The sequence below is a fragment of the Ambystoma mexicanum genome, chromosome 11 (assembly GCF_040938575.1).
Source record: "Ambystoma mexicanum isolate Mex_15411 chromosome 11, UKY_AmexF1_1, whole genome shotgun sequence".
In the NCBI taxonomy this organism is placed as follows: Eukaryota; Metazoa; Chordata; class Amphibia; order Caudata; family Ambystomatidae; genus Ambystoma; species Ambystoma mexicanum.
In genome coordinates, this window is record NC_090934.1 from 716,839,158 (window position 1) to 716,863,170 (window position 24,013).

Below are 24,013 nucleotides of genomic sequence, written 5' to 3' on the forward strand. Positions count from 1 at the left end.
TAAATTGGACCATAGGTGGCACTTTACGCTCAACGTTTTTGTTTTTGTCAATAGGAGTTCATTTTTCAAAGCATTCTGAGGTTTCATAGCTCTGACTCACAGGTGGAGCTTTAGCGCCCCATTCATTTTGACTCATAGTTTGTGCGGTTGCACTACATTACATGGTGGTCTGAGCAAACAGCATGTGCCCTGATGCACAAGTGCTATGAGAAGCCAGATGTAGGGTGCATATGCTGCACAACCCAATGCTCCATTTTGGAGCACCTTGACTTTTGCTTCATTCCCATGTTCTCCTCTCTGACCAGCTGTCTGGCTGAGTGACGATGCACCAGTGCTGATCTCTGGGCCCACTGACATTCACACTGGAGACTTGCAACCTGAAAGAATCCCTGCAGGCTCTTCAGTCCTGTCAGGTGGCCTTGCCTTGGTATAAAGTGCTGTACAAGCAACAATTAGTGGCATATCTTCATGATAATTGCCAAAGCATAGTACTATAACATAACATAATAGATGGGTGCTAGACTGTCACTGCATACAGAAGGACAGGCATATGGTCTTTCTCTCCATCCCCTCCCTGTTAGTTGCACATGCTCCACTGCTCTTCACACAGTCAAAGGATTGCTGCCTGCATATGGAGTTCAGGCTATATTTTCAGACTATAGATCGCTTTGTATTACTATACTCTTGCTGGCCTGCTCCCAAAAAAGGTGCCACTCTGTCTCACCATGAATTAAAATGAAGTTGTGTAGGACGCGAAATGGAACAAACTGTAAATAATGACCTTTGTGACATCGATGTTCCAGGTCTTTTCAATTTTACTATATTAATTTGACCACTCTGTTCCCTTACCTTCTGCTGCCAACAACCTTTATCCTTATCCACAGTCTATTCTTGAATACACCACTCTTGGCTCAGGCTCGACAGGTGCAGAAGTAACATTCTGGAGCTTGACCTGGGGTACAACATGGAGATGACTGAATAAATATGCCTCCGAACTTCTAAGATTGCCCAATCACACCTTTGGTCCCTCACTCCTCTAACATTACATAGTCTATTAACTAACAATTCTCCAAATCTGCCTCAAAAACACAACCCAATTATTACAGAACTTTAGGACATATCCTCTTACTCCTTTTTGTACAACTATGTTCCAACTACCAGGACTGACATGCACCAATGGTATACACATAATCTTCCCCTTCTGCATTCTTCCTCCTTGTTTGTAGCATTTATTTACTTCCTTCCAATTCTCTTATCTTCCCCTTGCAAATGTTCTTCCTCCAGCAGACTAATGTGTAGATTCACCTGGTGGGGGCACAGTATCCAACTCTGCAGGACCAACTCGGCTCTCAGCAAACATGACAATGGCGATTCGACACAGCATAACATGATGTGATATTATTTATACTACAAAAGGTATTTATGTTAATAAACACATGTGCTTTATATACACGGGAAAAACACTGTTCTGATCTCTTATTTTCCTCAAAACACATTTAAACACTGATATTTACATTTTGTGAAAACAGTGGAAAAACACCAATGACATTGACCAAACATAAACTTTGAAAAATAGAAACCATAAGACATATCCAAGATTCATCATGCTCCTGACACTTAACATTTGCATGTTTCTCCTTGCGGCCTGGCACCTCCTGACAGATGCAGAGGAGCAGGCCCAGAGCACTCTATCTCTTGGATGCTACCAGTTATTTCCAGGGGACTTGCCCTAAAGATATTCAACCCTTTGGTGGCTCGTCCATAATGGGGGACAGAGTGCCGACCCACCACCCGTTCTGGATGAGGCAAGTCAGCTCAATGAAAACCCTCATCACTCACTCAACTGCAGCAAGCAGGTGAGGGAGTGCTACCGGGCTGGCTTTGACTGTCAAAGGGAAACATGTTCCTTTTGACAGATTTGGTTCCACAGCACCCATGCCAAATTTGCCAGGCAAGGCAGGAGGCATTTTGCTTCTCAAGCCATGCATGGCTTATTGGGGAGCTACATGTCTGAATATGAATAGGGGGTGATCCTTTGATGCACTGCACATTCAGACAGCCAGGGTATTAAGCCCTGAATGCTACAGCTCCTCCACTTGTTCAGGAACCAGGCAGCAGTGCCTGCTGCCTGATTCCTCTTTAGTGGTATGCAGGAGCCAGAGGGCCCCCATTGCAGGTGGCTTCTGGACAGATGCATGTATATGTATTTCAGTCAGTCATTCCGCTTTATTACAACATTAGCCAAAAATCAGCAGATACATACAACAATAAGCATTCAGACAAAATAAAAGGACTGCACGTATTCAAAACAAAGCAACACATTCAAAGGTACAATCAATGAAGCATACAATTACCAGATTTAAAATTATTCCATTAAATATATACATCATGTACCAATGCAATTGGACAACAGTCTAACCAGTACGTGGTCATGATCTGATTGGGGCACTATCATTGCCTCATCCATTTTGCTTCTCGTTAACCATGCCCTGTGAATATATTTGAATGCAAAGTGTACAGTTGTCAATTTACTGATATCCTTACAATAGGCTAGTGCATCATCAACATGGCGAATATCAGCCAATCTAAGTGGGAGCAGATATTTCACATGGTGATCCTTGTATCCCTCACAGAATAGCAAAACATGGGTAACAGATTCTTCGCTAGACCCGCACATCAGGAATATGTTGCCCCTTGCCAATTCTACATAAAGGATGGCACTTTTAGAGAATTGAGACAGAACTGTATATTTAGAACCGGGCATATGAACGGCTGATCATGTCCATCTAGAGCTCAAAACCAAAATCAGGTTGATACCGTAAATAGTGCAAACCTGGATTAAGAGTGGTGCATTCCTCTTCTGACCTGCGGCGGAGAGACAGCACCACCTGATCATTTGATCTGTCACTTGGAGTCACTAGTTATCAATTCAGATGTTCTCCAATACTGGTCCAGATTCACTTTAGATAATTCTGTTTTCATGTATCTGAACGATGGAAGGGATGTGGTCCCTACCAGAGACAAGACATGCACCAAGTCCTCTGTATACGCAGCCAGATAAGGTGAGTTCCAATTCCTCGTCCAATACAAATAGGATTTGAACCTGGCTTGATCTTTGACCGGTTGAAGGTCACAGTCTATAAATGTACTAGTGGTAGGCAAAGAACTTGATAACTTGAGTAGCGTTTTTTAAAATATTTATTTTCTACAATGCCCAGCTTTCACTCCCACGTGTACCCAGAGCTCAGCCCCATATAATGATGATGTAATTACCTGCCTCCAAAATAATAATAGGGCTGGGATAATAGCACTGCTGGGATGAGTACAGTGAAAATGCCCAATGCCGCCACTATACATTTCAAGAGTGGCAGTTGCCTTATTTACCTGCTGGGACCACAGTCCTTTGTCTGTGAACATGACTCCAAGGTTCATAGAATGAGACCTGTTCTAGAGTGGTTCCATCCAACTTAATGTCAAGTTTCAAGGATTGTGCCAGACGGGGACAAAAGACAAGTGTCTTTGTTTTTTCTTTATTGAGCACAAGATCCAATTCATTGCATTTCTCAATTAACTTTGGCAGCGTGGCCTTAAGACCCAGTGGGGATCTGGCCAGCTGCACTGTGTCCTCCACAAATCTATGTAGGTCAAGCCTACGTGCCTCCAACTTCTCAATGACTGCATTAATATAAATGTTAAAGAGGAGTGGGGCTAGCACGCAGCCTTGCCTGATGCCTCTCTGAATAGCAATTGGGTCTGTGAACTCATCCCCCAAATCCTAAACCCCAGCGTACCAGTGCTGTATTGTCAGTATGCAGCTGTTGAATTGGGAGCAGCAAGTCTTGAGGGATGCTTTTAATATTCAACCCTTGCAACAGGGAATCTCTGGGAACACAGTGTGTGTATTTGTGTGGTGTAAGAGGATTCAATTCAACACTACAGCTAAGTCAATGCCTAGTCTGGGATACTGAATGGAAACCCTTATTAATATATCTTTATGTCCAGTTCATGCGTTCTGGATGACTACCCCTATATAACACCCCTCTCTTGGAAACCTCCTGACCCCACTGAGCCAAGAAGTAGTTCTGTTTTGCACGTTTAAAGGTTTATTTGATAATTTAAACAATATATATATATATCACGCTTTATAATAAATTAATAATTGAATATCACACTGAATCTGAGCAGTAATCAATAATGGATAGTCTGGCACTAGCACACTTGTGAATAGGAACAGAAGAATAAGGTGGTAGAGAATGCTTTATATAAGTTCAGATGGATGCAATGTTGAATGAAAATGCAATACAGAAAATACTCAATATGATTTCAACAAAACAATGTAATCACTTTTCTCTGGCAATCCCCTCCCCCCTTTATGCAATGCAAGGAAATGGAAGGAAAGCACACAGTTCTCAGAAATGCAATCAAATGTAATTCAGTTCACCCCAGCAAGCTTAGACTATAGAAGTTGGAAACACAGGCCCAAAATGCTTTTATATTTGCTGGCAGTGAAGTGAAAAATATGCTAAAATGCTTTTAATTCCCTCTAGAAGTTCCGGGTGAGTGGTATCTAGTTAATATTAGTCCCGGCTCACTCTAGCAATGATTCAGGGATGGTTCTTAAGAGGCAAACGAAATTTAGTAGTTCAGGCAACAGCAGCTGTCTTTTTACAAGTAAAGAAATCGGGCCAAATCGCAAATCGCGGCAAAATTCTCGAGTGCGTTTTTCGAGATTGCGGCAAAAGTGTATGGATTAGGAATGCGGTTCTAGGTTCGTTGAAAAGCCAAGATTCCCAGCTTTCAGAGGAAAGTTACTGCAAGTCTCTAAGACAAACGGTCACGGAGATATGAGCGATATGGTAAAGGTCGTTTTTCAGATTTGAAATTTTAAAAGTTCAAAGTGACAAGTGACAGCTAGCAGCTAGAAAATGACAGGTGCAGCTTTACAAATGACAGGTGACAGTTAGGAGGCAGTTCTACTTAGATTAAAATAGATTGAATTATATTATTTTAACTAAGAGATTGGTTCTGCACAGTTCTGCTGGGTACTCACACTATATTCTTGAATTAAATGGGCCTCGCCACGGATCTGGTCAGGTTTTAGACTGGACTCTGGTCTGGTCTCTGCACTTCACAGTGATCTGGGTCAGCTCTCTGGTTCTGCTAACAATGGTCTGGGTCAGCTCTGCTCTCTCTGGTCTAGCCTCTCTGGATTCTGGAGATTGATGGATTTGAAGTCTGGATCTCTGGATGTTGTATGGTCCGGCAGAGCGCGTTGCAGCAAATGGAATTGAATGTCCCTATCTGTCCTGACTGTCTGCTTTTATGTGTTTTGAAAATGGGTGTGTGTGCAGCATCACTAGGCTCTACCCCTCTCCACTTGTCATTGGCCACTTCATCCTCTTCCCCTTGATTGGGGGAATGAAATGAAGTGTCATCATGATGAGGTCTGTTTATGGTACAGAGAATCCACCCCTGTCAAATTACACACAATCTATATTTTGACCCAAAAGACATATTTGCACAGGTACACATTTGTTTAAAATTACATGCACCCATCACATATCACAGGAGGTATACCCTGTCCAAATCTGCTCTTCCTGGGAGCTTGCATTGAGAAATGGCAACATATTTCACTTTTTGGTCAGGTTACCAATATCAGATTCTTACTCAAATTTATACACATGTGCGCAAGGAGTATGGACATTACTTGATGAAGTGTCAGATTTTTAACATGCATACATTTTAAGTAATACCCTCTTAACTGCTAGTTTGCCCCCAGATCATGCCACCGGTTCTAAAAACCTCTTAAAATGTGGGCAGAAAAATCACAAGAATTATGGTATCATTTAAATAATTTTCACAAGTCCGTACTATGAGTTATTCATCTTTTTCTAAGACCATATTCTGGCTACAGGGGTGTGTCTTTTCAGGTCACATGGTACAGAAACCAGTCTTTCCACTTTCTTCAAGCTCAGCCTCTGTCTCCAGTTTCTCCCCCTCCCAGTTTCTGCCAAGAGGAAGCCATTTTTATTACCCCTGCAATAAACCATCTGCCTGGGCCCTGGAAGGCCCATTGTTCAAGAGGAAGCCATTTATGGCCCCCATAATAAAACATTTGCCTGAGTCAGGACAGGGCTTTGTTCAATTTCCTGCAGAGCCCAGGTAATTCAATCAGGGAAGTGTCATATCCCTTTTGGTGGGAGCAGCAAAAGGGCAGCTAGGCCTGGGAACACAGCTGTTGTGCAAGTCTCATCTCCTGTCGGGGGTAGCTGGTGGGCAGAATTCAGTTCCTTAAGCCAGGCTTCAGATAAAATGTCACTTTTTGTTACCCAGTTTAAGTCAAGACAATGTTTACATATGCAGCTAGAATGCTGATTCTAAGTTTAGAACTATGACATTAAAACAATTGCAACCTATGTGACACTCAAAGGTAGGTCACTCATTTCTTTTAAACATTTAGATTTTTGGTAGTTTTAAATCCAGTTTCAGTTAGGCTGCTGCAGACCTGCAGAGCTCAGCCAGTCTTGTTATGAACATTCAAGTCACTTCAGAATAAAACTTTACATTGGATCCACCTCTCAGCAAGTCTTTCTTTGGCCTGCCTTCATTTATTTCATTCATTTATTCAGTTTTACACAAAAAGAAAAAAGATCTGGTGTTTTAAAACGCCGGCTTTCTGATAGTGGTGAGTACTGGTACTGCACCCATTTTTGGGATTTAAGAAAATGAATTCCCCACAATTCTAGGTTGCTTTTGGCAATCAGCATTGCCATTCCCAATGGTTTCAGACTACTGTGTGGGTAGTCCAATGGTGGTTTTAGGCAGTGCCCATAACATCGGCAAAAATGAGTGGCAGCCTATTCTTCATGCATTTCCCTGTGCATTTTCTGGGAAGCTCTGGCCATCATGATGTTTTCCATGTCAGTACTGCACAGTTTTGAGGTAGGGCTTGGATGCGTGGATAAAAACATCCCACAAGCCCCCCTCTTGCGATGGCCATTCTGTTTCACTGATGGGACTCGCAAGACCTGGGATGTTTCCTCATCTTCTTCCAATAGATGGCACAGTTCAGCATCTTTTCCTCCATCCGGTACTGATCGATCGGTTCTCCTCGCCGGTCCTGATGGGAATATTGGGCGGTACTGGGCTCCTTGTGTCTCTGCTCCCGGTCTCCGGATCGTCCTCTTGGCCCGTCTCCAGGTTTTCTTTCTCCTAGGACGAGAAAGGAAGAGCGGCAATACCTATTCATAGACATTTTTCCCCCACCATTGATATAGTGGGGTGGCATATAAATTTATAGTCAAAACATATGGACATGCACATTTCTTTTTGCATTCAAAAACGAAAACACCCACATTGAGAAACTTAGAATTTGATAGGCGATATGTAGGATATTTTAAGTTAGAACTGAATTAATCTGAGACAGTACCCTCTAGGATTCCAGAGGATTCCTCCAGTTGTGGCAGAGTGTGCCTGGGATGGCAACACTTCAACTGGTTAATGTGCACCCACTTGTCTTCCCCCTCTGCCAAACCGCCTTTGGGGATGCGGATTTTGTAGGCCACAGGGGAGATTTTGTCTATAATCTCAAAGGGTCCCTTCCATGTAGGCAAAAATTTTCGCTGTTTGGCCTGGTTCCTTTGGAAATTGTATAGATAGACCCGGTCCCCCACCTGATATTCCTTCCTGGAAGTCTTCAGGTCATAGTGGGTCTTCATGCTATCAGCTGATATTTCTAGATTCCGCTGAGCATAAGCAAAAGCATGTTGAAGGTGTTTCCTTAAATTCTCCACATACTCATGAGTTGTGGAGGCATTTATCAGTGTCTGCTCTTGGGTCCTGTAGAGCAAATGCTGAGGAAGCACCATCTTGCGCCCAGTCATCAACTCAAATGGTGAAATTTTGGTTGCAGATGAAGGGGTAGATCTGATGGCCATTAGGACCAGAGGTAATCGGATGTCCCAACTTGGCCCAGAATCTGCCACAAACTTCTTTAATATGCTCACAATGGTTCGGTTATATCTCTCTACTGCCCCAGAAGAAGCTGGCCGGTAAGCAATATGCAACTTCCTTTTGACCCCCAGTATCTCCCACATCTTTGTCATCACTTCACTGGTGAAGTGGCTACCTCTGTCCGATTTAATCCTTTGAGGTAGACCAAAACGGGAAAAGATGTGGTTAATCATCAAGGCAGCTGCCGTTTCTGCCTTGCAGTTTGGGGCTGGGAGACATTCCACCCACTTGGTAAACAAGCATGTAACGGTCAACATGTACTTGTTTCCTCTAGACGAGCGAATCACAGGGCCTACAAAGTCGATTTGTAAATCTGACCATGGCAGTGTCATCCCCCTCTTTTGGAGGGGTGCACGGTGCGTGAGGGATAATGGCTGAAATTGTGCACACACAAGACACCCCTTCAAGTATTGGTCGAGGTCCTGCTCCATGTGTGGCCAGTATGCAACCTCTCTTAAGATTTCTAATGTTGTGTGAAATCCCCTATGACCGGCGGTGGCCGCATCATGGGCGTGACTTAACATCAGGCTTTGGAATGAGGTAGGAACCACCCACTGATCGTGGCCAGCTTTGGATTTCCTTACCAGCAAACCGTCTTGGATCCGGAACATTTTTGGACATTTCATCAACACCCTTAGTTCCTCTTTCCCAATGTAATCGGTATCCATCAGGGGAAAGTTCTCAGGGTCCTCAAGGTGCTCGTAAAATTTACCAATTATTGGATCCCCTTTCTGAGCTGTAATTAAATCAGCATCAGGGGTCTCCTTGCTCCATTGGGCAGTTGACAGATCATGGTGAGCATTTGTCTGGGACCTAGTGATAGCAGTGACCTGGATTTCCCCCAGCAGGGACTCAATCTCAATTAGATCCCCTTGGATGGCCCCGGTTTTGGCCAGCTGATCAGCTAAGTCATTTCCAGTTTTGTCTGGTCCCTCTACTTTGGAATGACCCTTGATCTTTTTCCAATAGATGGTCATCTCATTCGAGGTGACCAGATCATCAATGTTTTGGATCAACTTCCCATGTTTCAAGGGTTTGTTGTTAGCACATAACATGCCTCTGGTTTTCCAATTAACCAGGTGCTCCACGAACCCGTTCCGTACATAACCCGAATCTGTGATTATGACCAGTTCGTGGAGTTGATGCTGGACAGCAGTGAGGATGGCCTGATGCACAGCCATCAATTCTGCCACCTGACTACTTCGGGGACCAATTTTGTATCCAGCGGAGGGTTCTGGGGACTCATTCACCCATGCATTCCCTACGCCGGCCACCAGTTCTTTCTCCCCGTCGTTGTCAACATGGTACGAGCATCCATCCACATAGACAGTGGGCATTCCCTCACACTTGTCCTCTTCAAAGACTTTGTGTGGGGAATTAAGGTATGCCTCCGTGTTGTCCTTGATTTTTAGACTTTCGTCCTCGAGACAGTTTTCTCTGGCACAATCATGCAAGTCAGCCAGACCTTGCGCGAGGGGACTCTTCTTGTTTTTGCCATATCGGACCTCCACAGGAAAGCCTTGCATTGATAGAATCCAGGAAGTAATTCGGGAATTACTCACATTTCCGGCCCGGATTCTGTCACTTTGAAGATATTGCAGAGGCTGGTGTGGAGTCTCCACTATGATGTGTTCCCCCTGGATAAACGGGCGGTAATTCCTCAATGCCCACACCGTTGCCAGGAGTGCCTTCTCACAATCGTTGAATTTTTCCTCCACAGAGGATAAAGTTTTGCTCGCATAGGAGATTACTTTATTGACCTTGTCATGCTTTTGGTATAATACTGCCGTCAAGCACGTATTAGAGAACCCCGTCTCAAGGAAGAACTCCTTGTTTCTGACAGGGTAAGCTAGGCAGGGCGCTTGTGAGAGGCTTCTTTTGAGTTGTTTTACTGCCTCGGCTTGTTCTGGACCCCATTCCCACTTGACCCCCCCCTTCAGTAGATGAATCAGGGGTCTGGTGATCTCTGCGTAGCCCTCAATGAACTTTCTGCTGTAATTAGTCAGTCCAAGGAGGCTCCTTAGTTCCCGCAGAGTTGTGGGGTCTTTCAGTTTCTGAAGTGCTTCCACTTTCTTTTCCTGGGGACAGAGACCCTGAGGAGTAATCTCATGCCCCAAGAAATTAACACGGGTTCTGCACCACTGTGCTTTTTGAAAGGAAAGTTTTGCTCCGGCGGCCCTCAACTGGGTCAGAACATAACGGATCTCCGCTATGTGTTCCTCCACAGATGAACTTTTGATGAGGACATCATCTACATAAGCCAGGTTACCCCTCGCACCCAGGTCGGGCATGGCCTTATGTAGGAAAATGTTGAACTCATTACCGGAGTTAAGGTATCCGAAGGGAGTCCGGGTCCATGTTTACTGCTGGCCCCCAAAGGTAAAAGCCAGCTTGTATTGGTCCTCCCTACTGACAGGCACAGTCCAGTATCCATTGGTCAGGTCTATTGCAGTGAATACCTGTGACCCCTGGATCTGGGCCAGCCCTTGGTCAATGTAGGGCAGAGGCCATCGGGAAGTATGGACCCGTTTGTTGAGCTCCCTAAGGTCAGCGCAGAGTCTCCACTGGCCGTTTGGCTTCAATATTCCCAGCACCGGATTATTGAAGGTGCTGTGGACTGGACGGATTATTCCCCGGGACTCAAGGTTCTTAACTATTTCAGTAAGGGACTCCATTGATGCGAGAGGCAAGCGATATTGCTTCACAAACACAGGAGTCATGCCAGGGTCAGTGGGGATTGTTGTTGTGTGGATGTCGGTGCGGCCACAGTCATATGAGTCTACCGCAAAGAGATCTTGGAAATCCAAGAAAACTTGTTTCAACTTTTGCTTTTGTTCCAGAGTCACACAGGCATCAGCTAGGTTGACTCTCTCTTCCACCATCTGCCTGAAGCCTGGAAAGACTTCTGGTTTGGCTATTTCAGCGGCCTTCTCCAGCTGGGTGGAGAAGTCCCTGGTCAGAGTGCTGATTTGGACTGGAGGCTTCAGGTGGGAAAGGCAGCCCTCATGGACCTGGAAAATCACCTCATCCCTCCTGAAGTCACAAGTCACATCTTCCTTACCATAGGGGCAGGAAGTGTACATCAGGAACTTCCCCCCATGCCGGGTAAAAATCCTGTCTGGTGTTGTATTGTCATCACTGTCACTGTCAAAGCAGTCCTTGGGGATTGGCCCTAACAGTTCATTACCTAAATCTATGGAAAAATGTCGGTCATCAACCGCCATTCCAATAATGGTGCCTGCGGCTACGGTAATACTCTTTAAGTCGCTGTTATCCACCTCTATTGGAATGGTGTCATGTTCTATGTTGACTAATGGAGTTGGGTTTACCCCCAACCCTTGCTGTTGGAGAGAAGCGTTTAGATGTATGTAAGCATCAGGGTTTTGCAGATATTGTCCTCTTTTAACTTTCACTTCCAGGGAGAATTGTCGGGTCCTTTCTGGGATGGTGACTTCCTCTTTGATCTGAATTTCAACTGCATAAGGTAGCAATTGAGCTGACCTAAATGCTTTTTCTGGATCATCAAAGCCCATGGGATTATCCGCTAATCGGGACCAAGCTTTGAAGTTTATTAGGTCCAAACTAATGGCAAAGCGATTGAGAATGTCACTGCCTAAGTAAAAGGCGGCAGTGACGTCTCGCACGACCCAACAATTATGGACTATGCTCTTGTTGCCAATGGAGATTTTGAGCATACACCTGCTTGGCAGGAGCTGTTTGGAATTAGGTGCTTCCAGGTCCATTTCCCATTTGTCCATCAGTTTGAATGTGGGAATGGCTGTATCTTTAGGGAGTTGGCGGAACATGGCTTCGCTGATGAAGCTCTTACCGTTGTTCACACACACTTGAGCAAGAACAGAGTCCTTCCCATCATTTAACTGAAAAGAGATGAACAACTGCTCTCCAATTTGCTGAATATCAGCCAGGCTCTGAGCTGATTTCACATCTTTCTGGACTATAGGAGTGGGAGTTTCTGATTGTGGATTAGTATAGAATCTCAGAGTGTTTCCTTCCAGCGTGGAGTAGACTGGAAGGAAGGTTGATTTTCAGAAATAGAGAGGACCCTCCATCACCAGTCTGTTGTCCTACTGCTATTACTGTCACGTCAGGAATTTGGCTATTCTGGAAGTGAAATTCTACTTGGTCAGATTTTTGTTCAACCATGTGGCAGGTGCCGTTTAAACTAACATGGTTGACACTCTGTTTTAATTTTATTGGTCGGATAGTCTGGGTCCAGAGGACCTTGTTTACGCAATCTATTAGGGGTGACAACCTTCTCAGGAGGTCATTCCCTAGTAAACAAGGGGTGCCCTCTGGAGTCACAACTATGACCGGGAGTTTCAACTTGTGTCGCCCAATTTTAATGTCCAAGTCTGCAGTCCCCTCAATGGGAATTTCCTTCCCGTCAAAGTTCTGCAGTTGTCCAGGAAGAGAGGTGAGAGGAATTTGGTAATTCTCTCCCCTTCTTGCATTCAGTTCGTCAAAGGCCCTTCTGGACAGAAGGGTAGCTTGAGATCCAGTGTCCACCAGTGCCAAAACTGTACCCTGCCCCTGTACTTGTACCGGGGCATAGTATCTTCCCTCCTTCTCCTCAAGGGGGCACAGATAATGCACATTTTTGGACAACTGGTGGGCTAACTTTCTGGTTTTGGACATCGCAAGAGAAGAAATTTGGGCAGAATTCGGTGGAGAACCTTGGGAATCTGAAAGAAAAAGTTGGCAACTGGAGATCAGAGCCATTGTGGGTTCCCCTGGTTCCGGTTCTGGGCCGCCCCGCCCTTTTTGGAGGCAGTCATCAGGATGGGTTTGAACCAGGGGATTTTCTTGCTGTTGGTTCTGGGATGAGATGGTGGGCGGCGGTAGCTCAGTCTCCACCTCTCCCCAGTCTGGATTTGCATCCCTAGGGACCCATTTTTCTTTGGGAGGAGTTCCCCCCTCTCTGAAGGAGAAGATCCTTTTCCCAGGATCCTCTGAGGATCCCTCTCCCTCAAATTGGAAGATCTGTACCTCCTCCTCAAACTGTGTCTGTTTGGGTCTTTTGTTTCTCCTTCCCCCCCTCTGTTCCTTAGGAGGCAGACTTTCAGGGGCCAGAGATTTTGTTTCCGGTTCCTGGGTATCCAGGGGCTGTTTACAAGTGAGGAAGGAAGCTTCCTCCAAGGCTTTACACCCCCCTTCCCCTTGTGCCTCCTCCCTGGGAACCGGTGAGTTATCGGGGTGCTGCCCCCGTCATTGTTCTGGGGCACCAGGTCCAGAGTTTGGTGCGTGCTGCACCGGCATGCCGATCTGAGGGTTCTGCTGAACCCTCAGTATGTGACCCAGATCCCGCGCCATGTTTTGAACCTGGCGCTCTAACTGGGAAACCCGCTCAGGCTGATACGGGGCCCTGTTTTCTCCCCTGGGCTGATCCCGGGAAGGGTAGCTATCCCTTCTTTGGTAGTACCCCTGGTTGGGAAGATTTGGATACCCCTCCACCCTTGGCCTCCCCTCTCCCGGATTCGGTTGTCTGGGCTCAGGGAATTGGGGAAAGAAGGGTGGAGGATTTTGGGGCTGGAAGTTGGGTGGATACCTGGGGAAAAAGTTCTGCCCAGGGTTTGGTAAGTTTCTGCCCTCCTGTGAGAAGTTGGGAGGGAAGTTCTCTGGGTTAGGTGCTTGGCTGGATCCCCCCCATTGGGCTGGAGGAGTCCACACATAACCCAGGATGGGTCTGTTTCCCTTCTAACGGGGGCTTACATAATCAGGAGAGCGAGGGACCCCATTTGTGGGGCTGCCTCCCTGGCTCCCTGTCTGTGCCTGGCCCGAGGACCTTCTGGGCCTAGCATTATTAGGTGCAGGTAGGTTTTTAGGCCCCCCCATCTCCAACTCTAAAACGGGGGTGACCTTTACCTCTGCCACCTTGGCAGCAGCAGGGGTGTTGTTGACTTTGGGGTTTTTGGGCGCATTATTTTTATTTTCTATTGGCTTCTGCACCTCATAGATCCGGGTCGCCTGTTCAATGACCCAGTCTAAAGATCTTTTCTCGTGAAAATCCCACACGAGCTGGGTCATTATGTATTTGGGCAAGGCATGGAAAAACGTATTAATACATTCTCTGCTATCCGTGCGCACCCTTCTTGTGGTCTGTGCAAAAGCACGCTTTAACTCCTGCACAAATTCTTGTGGGGCCTGATCCTCCCCACATTGTAAATTGTAGGCTGCCTTGCGAGCCTCTTGAGGATTTCTATGAACAGAAAAATGTTTTAATATGGCCGCCCTATAGGTGGACCACCTGGAATGATTTTGATCCTCCAGCCCTGCAAAGAAACTGGAGTACTCTGGGGAGAATGTCCACTTTACATATTGGATACAGCTTTGGCTGTCCTTCAAATGAAAAGTCTCCATCATTTGCTCATAGAGCTCCAAGTGTTCCCAAACAGAGTACTTGGCGTTCTTATGATAAGGCGTGATGACACTCCTGATTGCCTTAATCTGTTTCAATGGGTCCTTAATCAAGGCCCTTTTTGCCTTATTGGCCTTTTTGGTTCGGGTAACCCTTGTCCATTCGTCCTCTGACTCAGAGGCACTGCTCCCAGAGGTTCCTGTCTGATCTTCCAGGCTTTCCCGGATTCTGCGAGCCTGGGAATGGCTGGCAGAATGTGGGGACCTGGTCTCCTGTGTCCTGTACCGTTCAGAGGAGTCTTCAGATTCCTCTTTGCTGCCAGGATTTGATGGGTACCCCCCCACTGACCTAACTGGGCAGAGGTTTTCAGGATGCCCTTAATGGGCCTACTCTCCTGGGGTTCCCCACTAAATTGCACTGTGCTTGGGTGCCCATACCCGGATGCCCGCCCATCCATTCCTGGGAGGTACTGGCCTATGAGCCCCATGCTTCTGGGTGGATAGTAATCTGCCATACCTGTGGCCCGGTGCTCATGTGCGCCAGGGGACATGGGGGTGGCAGAGTCCAGGGACTGAGAGAGATAAAGGCCTCTGGTACTAGGGCTCCTGAGTTTATGCTCAGGAGTTTCCCTTTCCCAGCGAACTTGGTCTCTATCCGCCCCTGCTCCCTGTTGCAATGCAAGAGCCTGCGCCTTCAGTTCCTCAGTTAAGGCCTTACTAGACTCTATCAGTCTCTCCTGCATCGCTACCTGTTGTTGGAGCCTATCATTGTGCTGGAAAGAGCCTCGTTTTCTCTCTGTGCCTCCTGATTGGTCCTGGAGTACTGGGCCAGTCTTTGCTGCAGGAGGGTTACCTCCTGAGCTGTGTCCCTATTGGCCTGCTCCTTTCTTGCCAGAGCATCCTCCACCCTCCTGGTGTGCTCTAACAAGTTCTGGTGTTCTTTTTGGAGGTCACCCAGTCCCTGGAGGGCCAGGTGATTTTCTTCCATTTTTCTCCTTAAGTGGCAGACTTCCTGGCCTAAGGTGTCCCTTTCCTGACCAAGAGCTTGAATTTGTGACGCCAGGTCGTCCCTTTGCCTTTGGAAGGCACCAGCTTTCTGGCGCTCCTGATCAAACTCTGCCTGGGTATCCAGGTCTTTCAGGATCAGTTTATTTCTCTCCTCTTTCTCTCTGTCTAGTTGGATTTGCAGGGTGGCTACCTGCTCTGTGCATGCCCTGTTGAAATTGATCTGTTGCTCCAGCTTTTTCTGGCTCTGCAGTAGGGAGTCCAAACTGTCTTGGTGTTCCTTCTGCAAAGCCAGAATTCTGGTATCCTGGTCAGCCTTTTCCTGTTGCAAGATATCCATATCCTTCGTTATTTTAATGATGTGCTGTCTACTCTCATTTTCTGACTCCTGGCTCCCCTGCAGCCTCTGCTCAGAAGAGACCAGGTCAGATTGGACCTTCTCTAACGCCATCTGTCGCTTATTCGCCAGATCTTGGCTTTCTGTACATTTATCCTGCATGTCTCCCATATATAGGTACAGGTATGCCGCTATCCTAACCATCTTGTCTTGTTCATCCTTAGCTTTAGGAGCCATGTATAGTTCACTCAGGGCCACATGTAAGGGACCCTGATCTCTCCATGTATCTGACCCTGTTTCCGTGACCTGTTGCGTGATGGCCTGCAACCAGACCATGCGGTCCTGGTGAGTCCACTCACCTCTCACAAATAACTTATGTAAGAAGTGCTCTCTGGCTATTTTCATGTCTACTAAGGTCGTCATTCTGGAATTTGAGTTCCTTCCTGACTTACAGAAGTTTGTATTTTATTTTTGCAAAACAGACCTTTTCCTTAGAGCGTTCCTTTGAGGAGTGCTTTACAGCGTAACACAGCGTGGTGATCCGACCGGATATGTGTATCTGGTCAGCTGGCACACTGTATTAATCTGCACAAGTGATAGATCAAACCCAAACGTCCGGCACGAGCCCCCAATTTGTAAGAGGATTCAATTCAACACTACAGCTAAGTCAATGCCTAGTCTGGGATACTGAATGGAAACCCTTATTAATATATCTTTATGTCCAGTTCATGCGTTCTGGATGACTACCCCTATATAACACCCCTCTCTTGGAATCCTCCTGACCCCACTGAGCCAAGAAGTAGTTCTGTTTTGCACGTTTAAAGGTTTATTTGATAATTTAAACAATATATATATATATATATATCACGCTTTATAATAAATTAATAATTGAATATCACACTGAATCTGAGCAGTAATCAATAATGGATAGTCTGGCACTAGCACACTTGTGAATAGGAACAGAAGAATAAGGTGGTAGAGAATGCTTTATATAAGTTCAGATGGATGCAATGTTGAATGAAAATGCAATACAGAAAATACTCAATATGATTTCAACAAAACAATGTAATCACTTTTCTCTGGCAATCCCCTCCCCCCTTTATGCAATGCAAGGAAATGGAAGGAAAGCACACAGTTCTCAGAAATGCAATCAAATGTAATTCAGTTCACCCCAGCAAGCTTAGACTATAGAAGTTGGAAACACAGGCCCAAAATGCTTTTATATGTGCTGGCAATGAAGTGAAAAATATGCTAAAATGCTTTTAATTCCCTCTAGAGGTTCCGGGTGAGTGGTATCTAGTTAATATTAGTCCCGGCTCACTCTAGCAATGATTCAGGGATGGTTCTTAAGAAGCAAACGAAATTTAGTAGTTCAGGCAACAGCAGCTGTCTTTTTACAAGTAAAGAAATCGGGCCAAATCGCAAATCGCGGCAAAATTCGCGAGTGCGTTTTTCGCGATTGCGGCAAAAGTGTATGGAATAGGAATGCTGTTCTAGGTTCGTTGAAAAGCCAAGATTCCCAGCTTTCAGAGGAAAGTTACTGCAAGTCTCTAAGACAAACGGTCACGGAGATATGAGCGATATGGTAAAGGTCGTTTTTCAGATTTGAAATTTTAAAAGTTCAAAGTGACAAGTGACAGCTAGCAGCTAGAAAATGACAGGTGCAGCTTTACAAATGACAGGTGACAGTTAGGAGGCAGTTCTACTTAGATTAAAATAGATTGAATTATATTATTTTAACTAAGAGATTGGTTCTGCACAGTTCTGCTGGGTACTCACACTATATTCTTGAATTAAATGGGCCTCGCCACGGATCTGGTCAGGTTTTAGACTGGACTCTGGTCTGGTCTCTGCACTTCACAGTGATCTGGGTCAGCTCTCTGGTTCTGCTAACAATGGTCTGGGTCAGCTCTGCTCTCTCTGGTCTAGCCTCTCTGGATTCTGGAGATTGATGGATTTGAAGTCTGGATCTCTGGATGTTGTATGGTCCGGCAGAGCGCGTTGCAGCAAATGGAATTGAATGTCCCTATCTGTCCTGACTGTCTGCTTTTATGTGTTTTGAAAATGGGTGTGTGTGCAGCATCACTAGGCTCTACCCCTCTCCACTTGTCATTGGCCACTTCATCCTCTTCCCCTTGATTGGGGGAATGAAATGAAGTGTCATCATGATGAGGTCTGTTTATGGTACAGAGAACCCACCCCTGTCAAATTACACACAATCTATATTTTGACCCAAAAGACATATTTGCACAGGTACACATTTGTTTAAAATTACATGCACCCATCACATATCACAGGAGGTATACCCTGTCCAAATCTGCTCTTCCTGGGAGCTTGCATTGAGAAATGGCAACATATTTCACTTTTTGGTCAGGTTACCAATATCAGATTCTTACTCAAATATATACACATGTGTGCAAGGAGTATGGACATTACTTGATGAAGTGTCAGATTTTTAACATGCATACATTTTAAGTAATACCCTCTTAACTGCTAGTTTGCCCCCAGATCATGCCACCGGTTCTAAAAACCTCTTAAAATGTGGGCAGAAAAATCACAAGAATTATGGTATCATTTAAATAATTTTCACAAGTCCGTACTATGAGTTATTCATCTTTTTCTAAGACCATATTCTGGCTACAGGGGTGTGTCTTTTCAGGTCACATGGTACAGAAACCAGTCTTTCCACTTTCTTCAAGCTCAGCCTCTGTCTCCAGTTTCTCCCCCTCCCAGTTTCTGCCAAGAGGAAGCCATTTTTATTACCCCTGCAATAAACCATCTGCCTGGGCCCTGGAAGGCCCATTGTTCAAGAGGAAGCCATTTATGGCCCCCATAATAAAACATTTGCCTGAGTCAGGACAGGGCTTTGTTCAATTTCCTGCAGAGCCCAGGTAATTCAATCAGGGAAGTGTCATATCCCTTTTGGTGGGAGCAGCAAAAGGGCAGCTAGGCCTGGGAACACAGCTGTTGTGCAAGTCTCATCTCCTGTCGGGGGTAGCTGGTGGGCAGAATTCAGTTCCTTAAGCCAGGCTTCAGATAAAATGTCACTTTTTGTTACCCAGTTTAAGTCAAGACAAAGTTTACATATGCAGCTAGAATGCTGATTCTAAGTTTAGAACTATGACATTAAAACAATTGCAACCTATGTGACACTCAAAAGTAGGTCACTCATTTCTTTTAAACATTTAGATTTTTGGTAGTTTTAAATCCAGTTTCAGTTAGGCTGCTGCAGAGCTCAGCCAGTCTTGTTATGAACATTCAAGTCACTTCAGAATATAACTTTACATTGGATCCACCTCTCAGCAAGTCTTTCTTTGGCCTGCCTTCATTTATTTCATCCATTTATTCAGTTTTACACAAAAAGAAAAAAGATCTGGTGTTTTAAAACGCCGGCTTTTTGATAGTGGTGAGTACTGGTACTGCACCCATTTTTGGGATTTAAGAAAATGAATTCCCCACAATTCTAGGTTGCTTTTGGCAATCAGCATTGCCATTCCCAATGGTTTCAGACTACTGTGTGGGTAGTCCAATGGTGGTTTTAGGCAGTGCCCTTCTGTGCCCATAACATCGGCAAAAATGAGTGGCAGCCTATTCTTCATGCATTTCCCTGTGCATTTTCTGGGAAGCTCTGGCCATCATGATGTTTTCCATGTCAGTACTGCACAGTTTTGAGGTAGGGCTTGGGTGCGTGGATAAAAACATCCCACAGTGGGTTTGTGTGTGTGTGTTGCTGGGTGTGTGAATATAAGAGTATTTAGTGTATGGTGGTTGCACGTGTGAATAACAAAGTGTATTCTGTTGGTGTGCAAGTGGTGGGGACTGAATGCTTTATGGGTGAATATGTGAATGAGTGAGTGAATGCTGTATGCATGTGCATGTGATTGTGTTTGTTCAATGAGCTGGAAGCTGCTAATTTGGGATTGCAGAAGGCAGGTGGCTCATTTGCAGCCAGTCTGGTGATACTTTCTTCATGTGGCATGGCATTGTTTACTGAGCATTAATGGTTAAGCAAACTTAAGTTTTACTATGTAGCTTGACTGGCCAACTTTGGTGCAGCCAGTCTGGCTATACATTTGTACTGTGGTATGGCATTTATTTTTACTGTGCATCAATAGTGAAGCAAATGGAATATGTATACCATGGCTGTACTGGCATACTTGGTGCAGCCACTTTGGCTATATTTTCTGACCTTGCCATGGCATCTTTTACTGGTCATCACTGGGAAAGAAAACATGACAACAGACCTGCTTTGTTGCAGCCAGTCTGGCATGGCATTTTGTTTTTATTGGTCATCAGTTGCAAAGCAAACATGATACGTGTTACTATGTGGCTGGACTCTCTTACTTTGGTGCTGCCAGTCTGGCTACATTTCCTTACTGTGACATTGTTATTTTACTGGCTATCAAAGGGAAAGCAAACATAATAAGTGTTATTGCATGGCTGGCCTGGCCTACATCGGCGCAGGCAGTCTGGCTCCATTGTCATTCTGGGCCATGACATGTTTTTACTGGGTATTAGTTGTAAAGCAGACATTATGAATGTTATTATGTGGTCATACTGGCCTACCTTGATTCAGCCAGTCCCAACATGTTTTTTCATTGTGTCATGGCATTTTTACAGGACAATCCAAAATGAGTATGTATGCTATTGAATGGGGATATTGAAATATATTGGTAGAGCCAGCACAGACATGTTTTTTTATAGTGTTATTACTGGCATTATTTGTAAAGCTATCTGGAGTATGTTCTGATATGAAAATACTGGCATGTTTTGGTACAGACAAAATGGAAATGTATTGACATAGACAGCATGACCATGTCTTTTCTACTGGCATATATTGTGGGAAAGTCATCATGAAAATACATTGGAAAATGCTTGTGTGCAATGTTTGTAGCTTTCATCTTTTGGACTATGCTCATTAATTATCCAAAAATCCCAATTACAAAGGTTATGGCTTTGTACCCAATTTTGCACATAAAATGGTGCTGTAAAATGCACAATTCTAAGACTTATTTTTAAAATTTCTCAGCAGGCGAACATGCCGGAACCCCCCTAGGTTGTGTATGGCTCCATCATTATGCTTAGTCTCTCCCGCATATTTGTGGGTGAAATCCACGTCCCTCTATTTAAAACAATTCACCAGCCACCACTGATTCAACCTGAAATCCTTGTTCTACATCTCCACCACTCGGGTTTGAGATGGAAAACTGTAGATTGGCATTCCAGTGCATGCGTGATTCTGTACTTTGCATGGTAGAGCAGGATCTGCTTATAAATCTTCTCTTAGGTGTTCCACTGTTTCTGTTTAGAACAGGCATGGGTAAAGACAGTGAAAGAGGAACGCCTGTCCGATCACATCACTCTTTAAATAATGGTTTATTTCCGATATCCACTCGCCTCGTTCTTTTTTCATGGTGTATCTGTAGTGGAGTGTTTGTGCAACCTATGCAACACCCATACAATATCCCATTACGACCAACAATATAGTGTGGCATGCTTTCTCTGGAGAGGCTCCCATGCACAGCGAGCACTTCCATTTTGCAACGATGGATCTCCTTCTGTCTTGTCCTGATATATGGTGATATGTAAATGCCACCCAGAGCAGAAACCTTTTAGGATTAAAAAGGGGGACAGTAAAACCAGCGCTTGCAGGGTCGTATTTACATTATGCAACACCCACGTGCCTGAGGGCTAAAAACTGAACAAAACATATGTTACACTGTAACACTGATTAGAAAAGGGGGAGCTCCATAGGAATGGGGAGGAAAGGGGTGTTGTGTGGTCTCTCCTGCATGTACAGCGGCACCATAAAGGACATGGGCTTCACATTATCTGATGTCTTCAGGTTAAGGTATACTTGTATTCATGTTTCTTATTCTGCTATCAGACTCAGAGCCCGATTCTGAGCTCAAGATAAAATTAGTGTAGAAAGACGACATTCTCCCCTCCAGTTTTCCACAACATAATTCTCAGGTGGGTGGATAGATTTGAGGGGAGATGTTGTGCTTTTCTGCTATAAAGGCTGATGTGTCTTTATGGGGCCCACTTGTGCACCCATTACATTGGGAGCATATCTAAAAAGTCTGCCAATTTGCTTGTTTATAAAAATGTCCTTGACTCTTCAGTAAATAAGAAAAGTGGTTCTGCATACTGAAAAATGCCTTCATTATAAAGGAAACAGGGTGCAAATCCCAGGCTTCTGGCCCTGCATCCATGATGGTTGTTAGAGCTGTTGCCAACCGTAAATAAGGTACATGCAAAAGTCGAGGCTCTGATGTCAGGCCACCACAATCTCACTTTGACGGAATATGGTACTTTTAAGAAAAGTGTTCTTCCTTCATGGGAGAGCAATTTAAATGTTGCCTGCCCTGCGAATCGGGCCCGCAACCTGCTTCGTGTTAATATTGAATATGTGTTGGATGCAGTTTCAGTATTGTAAAAGGAAACATCATCCTATACAGGCAGGACATAGTGCACAAAAGCAAATCGGTTTTGTGAATCTGTTCTAATTATGTAATGTAAACAATGCATGTATGTGTGTTTGTGTGTATACATTCTGACTTAGAATGGAAAATGAGACTTTTTTTCCTTGTATTGTCAGGTTGCAAAATGAAGCCATGGACTGCGTGGACAGAATGCACCAAACTGTGCGGTGGCGGCATCCAGGAGCGCTTCATGACAGTAAAGAAGAGGTTCAAAAGTTCTGAGTTCACCAGTTGCAAGGACAAGAAAGAGATCAGGGCATGTCATGTCCAGCCATGTTAGGAACACCACTACTGCAAGATACTGCACTCTGGATCTAATGAAAACGGCAACTTTGAGTTGATGTTGTTTTTTTTTTTTAATTATAGATTGTACACAAGAGCCATTACTTTTCAATGTGATTGGCTTGCTAGCCTTGCAGGTGCAAGATCTATATTTTATAAATATATATATATCTATGTGCTCACAAATACAATATACATGCTGGAAAAAAAAACGGTTTGAAGAGCAAAATAGTCCACAAAACCTTTGAACTTTCCATCGTTTTTAGAACTGATATGATTCTAAAATAAGCCTCGTTTATGTTTAAAACTATGCTCATTTTTAGACAATAATGTTACGAGCGACATCATAAAACGCATGCAGAACACTACTACCAAATAGACAGCAACTTGGAATGGGAACGACATGCAATATCCTCAATTCACACAAGCAGTACATGTAGCAGGATCCGTGCCTACAGGTATTCGTGTATTCATAGTATTTTAAAAATCAGTAGCATTTGTGAATACAATGGGATGTTTTGCTCAGGGGGATGCAATTTGAGCAATATTTAAAAATACCTGGACATACGTATGCTCTCGCACAGCACAGATACTCTATGGTGTGATGCCATGTTGTAGGAAGGAAGCTCATTTGCACTGGAACGAGAAGCACACCACAGACGCATTGACACAATTTAGAACATGGCTTCGCTCTCATATCTGTCAGTCCCAAGCAAGGGCTATAGAAGTATTTACATCGAAAAGCCGTACCAAACAAGTGTGTGTGGGCTTGTGGCGAGGGGCATTGCCATTCCAGTTTGTACAAAAAGCTTTCTTATGTACAATGCTGTATATATTCAGAATACCAGGATACTTTTCATAGTACCTATACATCTTAAATTCCGATTCTATAAATGTAAGAAAATACACAAAAATAAATGAAACATGTTACTGTTCTACACAGGCTGGGGAAAATATTTGTATTGGTTTCACATGGCTTTGCACATATCCATGTTGTGCTCTCAATTACTGCTGAATGTGTGTGCGTGTTTTTACTTAGAATGAACTGTGTTTGCTCTCACTTTTGATTTGCCTGTATGCCTTTGCAAAAAAAAAAAAAAAATACACAAAATGTCTGATCCGTGATGTTCTCTCGGCGCAATGAGTTACATGTTTAGAAAATGCGTGTTCCGTTTTTTTATTTTAATTCAGCGTGTTGCATTTCATGAATAAATGCAAATATTTTGAATATTAGATTGTATTTTATATTTCTATTAGACTGTGTTGACATATACTTTATTTGCATTAATAAAGGCTTCAATGTGATTTGCTTAACATAGTTTTCTATCTGCATTTCTCCCAAACAGAGCATGAAAACTTTGATCTGTGGTGAAAATGTGCATCTATGGCTATATTAAAATTCAGTAGTGAACTAAGCATGTAGTAGACCTCAAACTCCAAGAGCCAAAACTGAATTCCCCATCATAGAATATTGCTGAAGATCTGCTTCCTGTTTTAAAATGTCTGCATAGTGTGG

The 24,013-nt window shown here is 44.3% G+C and overlaps 1 protein-coding gene across 2 annotated transcripts in view; it reads left to right on the forward strand.

Annotated features, from left to right (window-relative positions):
* SPON1 (spondin 1) overlaps nt 1-23,811 on the forward strand; it is a 1,209,493-nt gene extending 1,185,682 nt beyond the window's left edge. For both annotated transcript variants that reach the window (XM_069623584.1, XM_069623585.1), the window contains exon 16: nt 22,332-23,811. In XM_069623584.1, coding sequence (XP_069479685.1) covers nt 22,332-22,495 — 164 coding nt within the window. In that variant the 3' untranslated portion in view covers nt 22,496-23,811. The remainder of the gene's footprint in view (nt 1-22,331) is intronic.
* Nucleotides 23,812-24,013: the final 202 nt, after the last annotated feature.